Consider the following 13,163-nt stretch of genomic DNA (forward strand, 5'->3'; position numbering starts at 1 on the left):
GGTGCATGCTGGACTATTATTATGGGACAATAAGCGCTCCTCCTTCAATGGGTGAATGGGAGTCAATTGGGCGCTAGCTCAAAAAGTAAACATTAGCATGAATTTCGTCAACAAGATGTACAATATTACTAATAGTTTCCATGATATGAGCTATTTAACTTGCTATATGTAATACTGTATAGATTTGGAGTCGTGACATTAAGTACTGTCGAGGAAAATAGCCGTTTCTCGACTCATACCCTGACATTGAGAAGAGATTGTGTGATGATTATTTTAGCAACCGTTTGACGCTGCATAACAACGTGAACGAGATTGGTAGCGTCTGCTGGGTGAGGCGTTAAACGTTCAATTCATTACCCAATGAGATTCCGTCTCCTTCTTTCTCTGGGCCCATTCACCAATATGGCACGCTTGAAATTCAAATTCTTTCGGCTTTATGAGCCATCAGGAGTTTTCCGTAGGAATACTTAGATGTCGTCAGCGCTATCGCTATCTATTGGTTTTAATGTCTGCAATCAATGCATAATGTAATAATGATTACATTACGCGCAAAAACGCTATCACGTTATGCGTTCAGTATATTTATTACATTATAAATACAAAAGTTATTACATTAGCAGCGATTACATTATTGGCAGTTAGTTAATACATTATCAGTTGCTACAAACTTATTAAACTTTTCACATGCACTTTAACAATTCAACAGCACATGATCCAGCTGCACTTGCATTGTTCTGACACTTATGTCCACTAGGGGTCAACACCGTACACTGAGTATTTTTCTCTGGCTGCTTGCTAGTGTTCTGCAGCAGGATCCCCACCGAAGAGGTGTGATTCTACTGTCGCACAGTTTAGACAAGTGTAACTGTTCGAAAAGATTGGCACAAACCCATTTAATTATTTAATTTCAGAATTTATGCTACGTCAACGGGCATAAATTAGACAGTGCACTTACATGTCTTTTATTGTAAAATGTCAGCATAATTTCCTTTTTCAGGGCATTAAGCCAAAAATACATTATATAAACAAGAATATAAAACAAACCAATTGTGTAACATAAAGATTACATATTTAGCTGAACATTTAACTATGATGTTTCTATAAATAACTCATCCTTTGAACCATTTCTGACACTGGTTAGACATTTTCTTTCATAATGAAATCCTTAATGATGAAACTGCCACATCCGTTTGGAATATTACAACAACCAAGTTACTGTAAGCAAACACAATTTTTCCCCTTAGACATCATTGCACACACAACAGAACCAAATTTAGGAATTCCTCTATATTAACTCCAGCTGTTATAACCGGATATTGAACTACTGGTAAGCACCATGACATTTCACAGCCAGTAACTCGTGTTAAGGTAATATTTGTATTTCCTAATGGCTGAAGCTAGCTGTAAGCTAGTGGCACAGCTCAATATGTAGCCTAATTATGCATACTGTTTAGGCAAAGTAGACTACTACTAAAGAACATACTGACAAATACAATGCAGTATTATTGTAGTTCAGATGTACTTTTGTGATATTGAAGGATGTGAGAATGTGTTCAACATTAACCTGTGACTTACTAGAGTGAGACCAATGAAAGGGATTTCTTCACAGAAGACATTTCCCCTCAGGTTAGTTTTTCCCCCCCACATTTAAAAACGGTCATCCATCTTCCCTTCAGTAGATGCCTGAGGCATGTAATGGTATTCCAAAATTCCAACTGTTTGAGTCAATCCTACCCACTACTTAATCAATCAATCTGAACTGCTTTGCTATTAGGAACATCTTACAATATAATCTCTTGATATAGCTAGGCATAAGGGATATTACATTTAACATTTAAAACACCACTAATAGAAAACGTAGGCTAGTCTCTCATTCAGCCTTTTCTTCTTTTGTATAAAAACAGCGCATTTCAGTCATTAATCCATGTGATCAATTGGACAGAGTAAACACTACATTTCAACGTCTTGTTCTCTTTATAATGTAATAATTTCCTCAACGTTCTGGTGATCAAGACTCTACCAGTATTTCCATGATGTGCTCCAGCTCATTCAGGTCCCTGAAGCTCTGGTTGAGGGAGAAGGGAGAGGGCGAAGTGGACGGAACGGAGGACAGAGAGGGTAAGTACTTAAGCAGCTCGTCACTGGCTGCAGCAGAGAGTGCTCGGACCCCCATCTCCCTGTCAAACACAGATGTGTCAATGTCATGGAAAAGTTCATCCAGTTTCACATCCTGCAGGTAGCTGGAATGCATGACCTCCTCCACACTACCAAATGCCACCCCCTCTGAGGTTCTAGAACCCTCAGGGCGCCACTCAGAACTCCAGTGCCATGTGGGGGCCTGTTTGAACCCCAGGTCTCCAGGTAGGTTCTCAATGGACATGAAAGGTGTCCTCTGAGGTGCCTGAGGCCCTGGCCCTCCATCAACGGCCAAGTCTAGTTCTTTCAGGATGGAGGAGACAGCAGCTGACAGGGAGAAGTCACTCTCTGAGGACATCCAGACCTCCTCCATGTCCTCGACACTGTTTACAACACCCAGACCAGACTCCCGGTGGGTGCAGGGGTTAGATGGGACCATGGGTGGCACAGGTCCTGACAGGTTAACTAACCCAGATGGAGGCTTGTTTTCTATGTGTATCTGCCGAAGGGTGTTGGTTATCAACACGGAGCGGCGCAAACTAGGCTCCACCAGTGCCTTCCCGCGGTGGTACTTGTCGAGGGAGATGACCAGCACTGATTGCCGCTGGCTCTCCCAAGTGGCGCTACGCATGCCCCCCACGACATCATCATGGAGTTTGCGCTTCTGTCCCTTGGATATCATCATCCTCCTCGACCAAACGAAGTTACTGTTAGCTAGAGGGAGAACACAAAACATGATAAGAATCTTTAAAGATCACATCACGTTACATGGTGAGTTGACTGCAGTTGTGGGATAATACTTAGCTAGTAATATAGCTATGTCCCGGTGATAATTGGCTAGTAAATAAATGCCTAGATAACTAACGTTAGTACAGTAGCTAACGTTGGTTAGCTAGGTAACTTAGCTAGCTAATAGCTTTCTCTCCACTTCCTAACGTTACTTTGTCGAAATTTGACAAAACAACAAACCTGTCGTGCGCAACTGTTCTTCTGGCTCCAGGTATCTTTTCAATATACAAATGTAAAGAATGCTGTTAGCTCCAAATATATTTGTTTGCCTAGCTCGCCAACCGGCAAACTAAAACGTGAACTTGTTCCCGCCCGAGATTTAAGTTTCACCAGAGGAAAAGGCGAAGCGAGAGGTTTGACTCTCGCCACAATCAAGTCAAGGAGAGAAGTGAACAATTCTTCATTAGTTCTTAATTTTCTCGAAATCTAAAAGCACACGCTAGATTCGAGCCAATATCTTAAGTAGTTGAACATATTATTACTCCAACCTCGTGACAAACTGAAACGTTTTAATTTTCGTCAAAACAACTTTTGCCTGTGATTTGTCGCGAGACGACTGTTAGACCCGATAACGTATTTCTACGCATGAGTTTAGCTAGCCAACGTCGTCATGCATTCATCTACAAGGGTGCGTTCTTAAATTGCCTCCAGTGTTGCAGTGTGCTCAGGTCGTTCTTAAATTCAGAGCGTTGTCAATCTTTGGGTCTTTCGTAAATTGATTTTGGCTATCAGTGCACTCTTGTCTGAGTGTGCCAGAGCGCAGAATAACTGATGAATTCAGATAAGCATGCGCTGAAATCGGAGTAGATAGCCAGAATTAATTTACCAACGCACCCCAAGTGTGATCAACGATTTCTATTGGAGGAACAGTTTTAGCTTATCTTCATACTGTAGTCTTTTCCCTTCGTGCTGGAAATAGTGACAAGCGGCGAGTTACATGAGTGCATTACATCACTAGGGTAGCCTACATAAGAACAAAAAATACATATTTAAGGCAAATTACTAATGCATGTGAATCGGATAACATTTCTCAAATAATACTAAATTAAAATATGTCCTGTATTACGAGTTTAAAAAAAAACACGAGTTTATGATAAGCAAGCAACTTTCTTTGGGTTTACAGTAGGCTGGCCTATTTTGACAAAGCCAGCTATGGACTGTCACGAGGTACTTTGCTCAACAAGTTACTGAATGCTTTGCATACCCATGAAACTGTGATATTAGGCTACGCAAGTCATTGCATGCCTACCTGTTTGTCTCTATATTCAAGCAGAACGCTTCTCAAATGTTTGTCTCAATCGCCAAATTAGAAATTCAAACTAGTCAGAATTGCAGTAGATAAAGGAAATGTCATCTATGGTGTTGACAGTGGTGGGATAGTCCCAGCAGTCTCTAAGCTTTTATTTGAAGTGTTCACAGAAGGGGTTGTGTACGCGACACTTCTAGATATCGGAAATAGTGACTCTGTATGTGAGTGTACTACTGCCTCTGCCAAGAAGACTTTGAGACCTTCATGGCACAGCTCAGGTGCTAGTTCACCTATAACCACAGTTATTGGTTCAAGCTCCATTTCAGCTGTTCACCCTCAATAGCAACATAGTGCCAGCAAATACCTCTGATAAACATTGTTGACATGGTTTTCTAGAGAGAGTGACACAAAGACTGGCAACCCTTTATTTCAAAAGCAAGCTATAAAATGATGACATATGATATGATTCTTAGGAATATATACATTTGTAGTCTACATTTGTTTGCACAGCACATGATCAGGCTACAAGTAGTCCTAGGCTATCAATAGCACATAGGCCTATTTGCTGACTCACTTTGCACTCATACTGTACATTCAACATTAAATTGCTGTTAGGAAATATATATATTTTTTTGAACGATATAGGTCTGCACAAAGTCTGAGACCCACACACAACTACAAAGATGATTAACATATTATGTTTTTCCTACATTATAATATCCATTGTCAAGATAATGAAAATAATTACAAAACATTAGCAAAAGCCAAAGCTGCCATTTCTTTCAAGCAAGAAAGATTGGCCTGTAGAAATAAGATCTAAGTTGCGGTGTCTGATAGGCCAGCTGTGGTAACTGCTTCATGGAAACAGGGAAGGAGGAGGGCTCTGTCTTGTTCGGGTTAACTGTACTCCCCGCAAACCCCAACGGTCTTCCTGTCCCAGTCAGAGATGGACAAGCACTTGACGAAAAAGTGTCCCAGGTCATATTTGGAAATGACGCGCCCTTTCAGCATGTTCTCTGTCACTGTGTACTTCTCAGTCAAAGGGAAGTTATCTGTTGGGAATAGCAGTGCATTTATATTATTCAGAAAATGTTTACTCAATATGTTTATCATGTTTAATATCAGTTGAATTAAAAGCATGAGCTGGAGCACCCCCAGAGAACATATTTAATATACAGGTGCTGACCAATGGCGAATAAACTGTAAACTATTAAAAAATAAAAATAAAAAAAAATATTGAGTGTGCGACTTTATTTTAATATCAGTTGAATAACACTAATCCATCCAGTACATACCCACTGGGCACACACTTTGAATCAACATTTTTCCCACATAATTTCAATAAAATTACATTGAACCAATGTGGAATAGATGTTGAATCTGTGCCCAGTGGGTTAGAGTGTGAGGAAGGATGATAGGCCTATCATGTCATTACTGGAATCACTTACAGTAATGGTAGTACAGTATTACATTTCTACTGATTCAGGAAATGAGGAAGGGCGATGACTAACCGTCGATGTGAGGGGGCATGACAGCCACAAAATCCAGCCCTGACTCCTTCAACACCATGTACATCCTATCATGGTCCTCCGTGACCGGCAGGAGCCTGGGTGGCACTTTAGACCGGTCCCATAGAAGGAAGGCTGTGAAGCAGAGAGGGGGACGATATAAGGATATGGTTTCTTTATGGTGGTTTATTGGAAGTTGGAAAGATTCTGTAACCCTGACTGTCCAAGATTCCTCTGTACCCGACATGCAGCCAACTACTTTGCGGATCCCCCGAGCCTTCATGGCGTCTAGGATGTTTCTGGTTCCTTCTGACATCATTGTTGTGGGACCTGTGGATTACAACTTAAACATGAACATACTGACCATTATCCTGGCCTAAGCAACCACTAGTGCAGTTAGTTACTGCAACTCACCCTGAATATTATTACAAAACATATTTTTACCTCAGAGGAGAAAACATGTTTTAATGAGACTCCTGAACACATTTTGATTTTCACTTCAAGATTGATTTCAGTATAAAGGGAAAGGGGGATACCTAGTCAGTTGTACAACTGAATGCCTTCAACTGAAACGTGTCTTCTGCATTTAACCCAACCCCTATAACATATCTGTTCTAACTTGGTTTTATTCACACAACTGCACATATGTTTTTACTAACTTAACATTCCTATAACTTACTAATGAAAGATTGCCTAAACTTACTGAGGTCACTCCTGGTGCCTAGAACGATGATAACAACATCCTGACCCTCTATGGTCTTCTTCACATCCTCCTTATTGAGGACATCTCCCACCACCACCCTGCAGGCTTTGTGTTCTGCAGGCAGCCTGGCAGGGTCCCTCACCAGCACTGTCACATTGTAACCTGTGGACAATGATGAACAAAGAAGATTTGTGAATTTATTGACTCATCTTATCATCTACCACTGATCCAGAAGAATTTGAGTCTGATGGGAATCTGAAGATGAGTGGAATATGTAATGCAGGCAACTGGTTCATTTTTGACGAATCGATCTCAATTCTAGAGCACGGCCATGGATCGAATTGATGTTATCCAGTGTTCTGGATAAGCGCGATAAGCAGACAGCGGACTTTATCACGTATCTGCTATGCACTCATCACAATCATGTGTCAGCAGAACCCTATAACGACTTGCATGACTCAACACCTTTGTCTCGTGATCTCAGAACAAGGAAACGAAAACGCTTGGGAATCAAATAAGCCAAATTATATCTGCTTATTTTAGCACGTTTGTCACATGTGATTGAGTGTGCATTTTATATAAATGTTTATATTAATTTGAAACTGTGTAATTAATAGCATAGTTCAGATTGGAATAGAATATAAAATAACAGCACAATATAGAAGACCTGTTTTTTCCCAGAGGAAGGCTGTCGCAAATAGCTCAGCTGACCGTTGATACTTCCAATTACACTAGCATAGCATATGTTAATGACAGATGTCTGCTAGTTTAGAAACATTGCAAAACACTCCGATCACCTTTGGACCAGTCTACACAGCAAATGCTATATGAGGGATTGTGTAAATAACATATCATTAACCTAATCATATCATATCACTCATATCATTAATCATCTCCTACAATCATTTGTAAATGATGTCATTTAGAAACGTTGCCTACCCGCTGCAACAGCCAGTGGTAAGGTCACCAGTCCGGTCATTCCCGTGGCCCCAAATATTGCAACATTCTTGATCGATTCTGACATAATAACAGATTGAGAAAATATCACTGGTCACAGAAGAATGTTACAATTTCTTGCTTCGTTGATCGTGTGCAACAATATCCGAAAGCACACATGCAGAATGAACCTCTTTGACACTTTGGGGAACGCCCCTTTTAGATAAACAAAAAATGCTCACTTCCGCAAAAGATCCTCCCAGCCCCATCAATTAAAGGAAAACGCACACAGTCACAACAGGGCTACATTGTGCAGGAGTCCTGCTTTTTGTGTGAATTTCAAAACGTTATTGTCAGTTGATCTATCCAGATCAACCATAGCGCACGGTTGATTTTCATGGCAAGATATATTCCTTTTAGAGAATTTCAAGTCATGTATTCTGTTTTCGTTCTCTGTCTGGAGATCCAAAGTTCTGAAAGGTTGGCATTTCCCAAAAATATGTCAAGAGTGTCATGCCCTGATCTGTTTCACCTGTCCCTGTGATTGTCTCCACCCCCTCCAGGTGTCGCTTATTTTCCCCAGTGTATTTATTCCTGTGTTTCCTGTCTCTCTGTGCCAGTTTGTCTTGTATGTTTCCAAGACAACAAGCGGTTTTCCCATTCTCCTGCTTTTTGCATTTCTCCTTTTTCTAGTCCTCCTGGTTTTGACCCTTGCCTGTTTCTGGACTTTGTCTGCCACTCTGTACCTCCTGGACTCTGATCTGGATTTGACCTTTTGCCTGTCCACGACCATTCTCTTGCCTACTCCTTTTGGATTAATAAACATTGTAAGACTCCAACCATCTGCCTCCTGTGTCTGTATTTGGGTCTCGCCTTGTGTCATGATAAGGAGATCAAATTGCAAGCCTAGTCCTAGTTACCTCTTGCCAAATCACCTTCATTGCACTTCAACCAACCCCACCTCGCGACATCCATCCGGTTAAGGCACCAATGTGACTGACAAGGATTCGAACTGCCTCCTGTGTTCCACATTGTGAGCTACAAGAATGTGGTAGCCCACTAACCTAAATCCTGCAGGAATTAGTTTGGGGAGGTGCTATTGTAACGGAGTTAAGAACATGCCGTAAACTCACTCCACATCTAGCATGAGATGTCGCCGATGAAGCTATCCAATTGGTACCGTTTGTTTAGCTCATGTGTGTTGGGAAGCAGAGAATCACTAGTTTGAGTCTGATATGGGGACAGGAACAGTGGAGAAAGCTAAACTGTTAGCAGCACACTGATGTCCTTTTCACTATCACACATCTTCAGGTCTCTGGCAAGGTTGTGAATGGTTCACATAGTCTTCCCTCGTCAGACTCATGGCGATACAGTTGCTGGGGGAAGAGACGGTTCAGAGAACCACCTCTGTTACATAACATAGGCCCACTTTTCCTTAATAGATGCATTCCATAAGATGCTCCCTGTATGAAAGGCTCTTCGTTAGGTGACATTCATGTTATTAATAGATGAGGAGAGAACAATTACTGTAGGTTGAAGTAGATTCATTTTAATGTCACTTCAGGTACAAATCTTTTATTTAGTTATCCATAGATGTATCCATAGGTGGGTGTGCTTTTTAAAAATGTATATTGTTTTTTAATTCAGATTTTCATGGGGTGCTGCAGCACCCTTAGCCCTCCTACTTCCCGCTCTGTAGTTAACTGTTTATTATCCGTTTATATACCAGTAATACAATGAGTTTATGTGAATTCACTTTTAATAATATGCCTACTTGCCAATAATTCCACTTCCGGAGTGGCGCAGTGGCACTGCATCTCGTGCAAGAGGCGTCACTACAGTCCCTGGTTCGAATCCAGGTGGTATCACATCCGGCCGTGATTGGGAGTCCCATAGGGCGGCACACAATTGGCCCAGCGCATTGTAAATAATGATTTGTTCTTAACTGACTTGCCTAGTTAAATATTGGTTAAATAAAAATAAACTAATAATAAAAAATTAAATTCAACAATTACAACAACAAAAAATCCCGGTATGACATAAACTACCTTCCAACAGTTGCAAACTACATGTTCTCAAATGAAATATGTCCACGGGGAATGGAAGGGGGCATCTAACACATTCAAACAATTTCATAGAGATAGGAAAATAATTATAATGCATCTCTATTTCTAAGGAAAATAATCATAGGGCATCTCTATTTCTATCTGTAAACCCCTGGCACCATTTATAACGGGTAAAGTCCCCCCCCCCTTTCTGTCTCTCTCTCAATTCAATTAAAATTTCAATTTTTATTGACATGGGAAACATGTGTTAACATTGCCAAAGCAAGTGAAGTAGATAATACTTCTCTCTCTCTTTCTCTCTCGCTATACGGAGGTGAGTTCCTTCGCCGCACTAATGCCGAAATCTCTCTAGCAGTATCACGAGTGGCGGGAGAGGGAGTGCGAGCGCGTAGGATATCAAGTGGACAGGATATCGGAGCCCACCGGCTTGGATTATTTGATCAAGCATCTTTGCCTGGTTGCAAGACACCTTTCATGGCAGTCTCGTGGTCCCACTAGCCAGAGCAGGGAATTTACATGTATTATCGCATTAAATGGCTTTATTAGCCAGATCTTTATACTGATCCCACAGTCCGTTGTATATATATTTGTATAGGCTACTTGACTACTATGCCAGCGAAGAAACACGGCGTCGCGAGGCTCTGTTCATAATTTGCCCACTGGTTCATTGATACAGGCACCTCATCGACTGATTTTACGTCTATATCGGTGAAAAACAAACCCATACCTGGAATTGGGGTTAAGGTAAGGTCGTTGTAGCATATGCTGCATGTCTATATGTATATAAAAATAACATTTCCAATGTAATTGAGCATGAACAATTCGAGGTGCCTGTTTTCGTGGGAGATGCAGCAACACCGGCCTGCATTGGCTAAGGCTACTGCAGTGATTCTATAGGGCCGTATTTTATGCTGTTTCATTTTATTTTTCTGGATATTAGGCATATGCTTTTGTTTAGATCGCAGTTTGCCATACATACTAGTTAGGCTACTATTTGTGCATGGGCTTTGAATAGCAAATGTGGACCGGTTAGGATAGGCCTTATACAATGTTGAATTATTTAGTATTGGTCCGCGCATGTTCCTGATCATTAAACGCACATAAGTGTATCACATTTGCATGACACTTTTAGAGAATTCATTGAATCTCACAATGAAGCCTTATTCTTGAAAGAAGTAGCCCAAGAGAGCACTAAATAACATGTACATATAGTAGTCTATAGCCATATGGAGCCTACACTACGTTATTGGACCGCAACTACATTAAAAGTAGTTACAATGTAAAAGCTATTTGATCCAGCAGCAGATTAGCCATATGACAATTATAGCATAGACTATGTAATCTTAATGTAGCCACTTTCTTGCTTAAAAAAAAGTGTTAATCCAAAGAAACGCACCATGCACTTGATATGGGATGGTGCAGGGGACGGTGATCATAGCCTGCGTGCGGATTGGACCAAAGAGACGGTGGTGGTAGGGATGCACGTCGCATGTATAATTTTAAGGTTAAAAGCGATAGCACAATAGGGAGTTATTAAGCAGCCCGACAACATTTTTACCTTTCCACGCATATTCCATAACAAAATATCTGTCATTGATATTCTCGTTTGCCCTGCCTTCTTACACATAGGCATGCACAGACAATTGCGTCGACACTGTAGTAGCCCACCTCATCATCACCATGGATAACCACCACCAGGCACAATTATTAATGATAGCCTAATCATGCAGCTTTGAAATGAGAAATATTTATCTAATGTGCAGAGCGTTTGTGTGGATCATGCCTAAATTCTGTTCACTGAACTATATATATTTTTTTGTCGACCGTAGAGCTGGGCGTAGCCTGTTCTACGGATGTCAGTGTTGTTACAGTTGGTCACACACAGCTGTTTAAATTGTGACATGACTAGAGCGATTAGTTGCAACACAGTGGCGTGCTGTGACGTCACGCTACTACCGGATGTCCATTGTACGCAAAAATGTCAAATTCAGACACTTCAGCAAAGTTTGTGTGCAAAGGCAAAAAGGATGTCAAGAACTAATTTATTCTGAATGCAAATGAGAATTTATGGTTTAACATTAGCATATTTTGACATCCAGTCTTATAGGCCAATGTTGCATGACTGAAAATAATCGTTTAACAAGGCCTACTGTTGTAGTGGGCCTCTGCTAGCCATCCAAACGGACACTACTGAAGGCTACATTTCCCTGTGGTGAGACAGTGATACACGCCATTGATATAGCCAATTGGCCTACTTCTGGAAATGTGATGCAGTATAACATCTGATAAGCTAAAGTGAAGTTGTTTCAGATAAAGGGCTTACGGGAACTGGTGTTTGTTTTTTGTGTGTTCTGGGTCTTCTGTCCCTTGAACACAGTAGATGACCTATTGTCTTTACATTTAAACACAATAAAAGACCTGGGTCTCTACTGATACTACAGAAGTGTGCCTTCAGAAAATGACCTAGCCATATAGCCAATACTCCCCGTTTTCTCAAATGTACGACAATTGACCGCAATATCATGTGGAAAGTAAAGGTCAAAGTAAAAAATGTCCTCTGATACACAAATCTGTGTAAAAGATTGATGACAAACTGAATGAAAAAGCAGGGGGAACCAGTAAGACCAGTCCCCAGCCTGAGGGGGACAGAATTAAAGGTCCTCAATTCTGTGGTGTGTAATGTGGTGTGGCATCTGTCTATCCTCACAGGAACTTCTCCCTCTCTTCTCCTCTTCTATCCTCTCCTTCCCATAGTGGCTTAGTTTCTTTAGCCCACTAACTCCTCACACAGCGAAGAGAGCTTGGGGTCAGGGTGTCACTCTCGTATCTATTCCTGGAGCTGAAATTATTGACAACAAAACCGAACTGCTTCACTTTGATGATTGTCAAGATGTGTTCATTTGATCGTGTACTGGAGGCGGATTTTCAGGAAGAGAAATATGTTCACAATATTTAGCAGCACTACTATGATACATTTAGGTTTTTAAATGTTCTGTATCTTTTACAGTATCAATGTTTGCAAAGGGGACACAAATGTAATCAAGACCAATGACATATTTTTGCAAAGAGGGGCTACTCAGGATAGAATAAACCCAATCAGATTTAATGCAGCTGAAAGAGATCCATAAAATAATTCTGCATTTACAAACATCTTAAATAAAGGGCAGTTCGTGACATTTCTGCAATGGTTTTCATAGCTCCTCAAAGGACCTCTGCTTCTCTCTGACAGGAAGTAGGAAGTGAGAAGGTCACAGACAGAGCGCTACTGGAGCACCTGGCTTGTTGCCTGGGAATTCTCTGGTGAGGAGATTGAGGTGGTGTTAGGTGTTGTTTATTACTGTACCAGAGCCCTCCTTTCCAGAAGCATGTTTGGGGCAGTGGGAAAAGGGGATGGGTGGGGGGATACAGCCTGAGTCTTACTCCATGCCGGCTGGAGATTTATAGTTGTAGCCGGGTGACACGGTGTAGCCAAAGAGCAATAATAATGTTGAGTGCTTTGGAGGAGAATGCTGAACAAGAGCCAGAAACAAACTGGCGAAAACAAAGATGGCCTATCTGAATTGTGCCTATGTCACTATAGAGTATTGCAGTATCTACAATTGATTTGAGCTATAAAGGGATGAGGCGGTCTGTAAAGAACAGAAGCAGCAGAACACAGCGACACAGAAAATGATCAGGGCAAGACTGACCCATAAAGAGAATCCTGAATGTATGTTCAAACTCTTGTGGTCTGAATTGTGGCCACAGCATGACTTCTCCCGCCCTGTACTATGCAC

The 13,163-nt window shown here is 41.2% G+C and overlaps 3 protein-coding genes across 9 annotated transcripts in view; 1 reads left to right on the top strand and 2 right to left on the bottom strand.

Annotated features, from left to right (window-relative positions):
• Positions 1-560: 560 nt before the first annotated feature.
• LOC139549103 (SERTA domain-containing protein 3-like) lies at positions 561-3,609 on the bottom strand. The gene is made up of 2 exons (XM_071359229.1): positions 3,106-3,609; positions 561-2,850 (listed from the first exon to the last, which is right to left on the bottom strand). Exon 2 carries the CDS (start codon positions 2,819-2,821, stop codon positions 2,009-2,011), a length of 813 nt encoding a protein of 270 aa, XP_071215330.1. The 5' UTR covers positions 2,822-2,850; positions 3,106-3,609; the 3' UTR covers positions 561-2,008.
• A 976-nt stretch (positions 3,610-4,585) lies between these two features.
• On the bottom strand, positions 4,586-7,788 carry LOC139549104 (flavin reductase (NADPH)-like). Its single transcript, XM_071359230.1, has 5 exons — positions 7,325-7,788; positions 6,386-6,547; positions 5,923-6,012; positions 5,686-5,817; positions 4,586-5,226 (listed from the first exon to the last, which is right to left on the bottom strand). The coding sequence occupies exons 1-5, from the start codon at positions 7,407-7,409 to the stop codon at positions 5,072-5,074; spliced, it is 624 nt and encodes a 207-aa protein (XP_071215331.1). The 5' UTR covers positions 7,410-7,788; the 3' UTR covers positions 4,586-5,071.
• Positions 7,789-9,746: 1,958 nt separating this feature from the next.
• Positions 9,747-13,163, top strand: part of LOC139549105 (spectrin beta chain, non-erythrocytic 4-like) — a 61,482-nt gene continuing 58,065 nt past the window's right edge. For 3 of the 7 annotated variants that reach the window (XM_071359231.1, XM_071359235.1, XM_071359239.1), the window contains exon 1: positions 9,749-10,131. The gene's annotated coding sequence lies outside the window, so the exon portion shown is untranslated. Of the gene's footprint in view, positions 10,132-13,163 lie in introns of all 7 variants that reach the window. The other 4 variants (XM_071359233.1, XM_071359232.1, XM_071359234.1 and 1 more) reach the window with 2 other exon arrangements.

Source organism: Salvelinus alpinus, chromosome 22 (genome assembly GCF_045679555.1).
Source record: "Salvelinus alpinus chromosome 22, SLU_Salpinus.1, whole genome shotgun sequence".
In the NCBI taxonomy this organism is placed as follows: domain Eukaryota; kingdom Metazoa; phylum Chordata; class Actinopteri; order Salmoniformes; family Salmonidae; genus Salvelinus; species Salvelinus alpinus.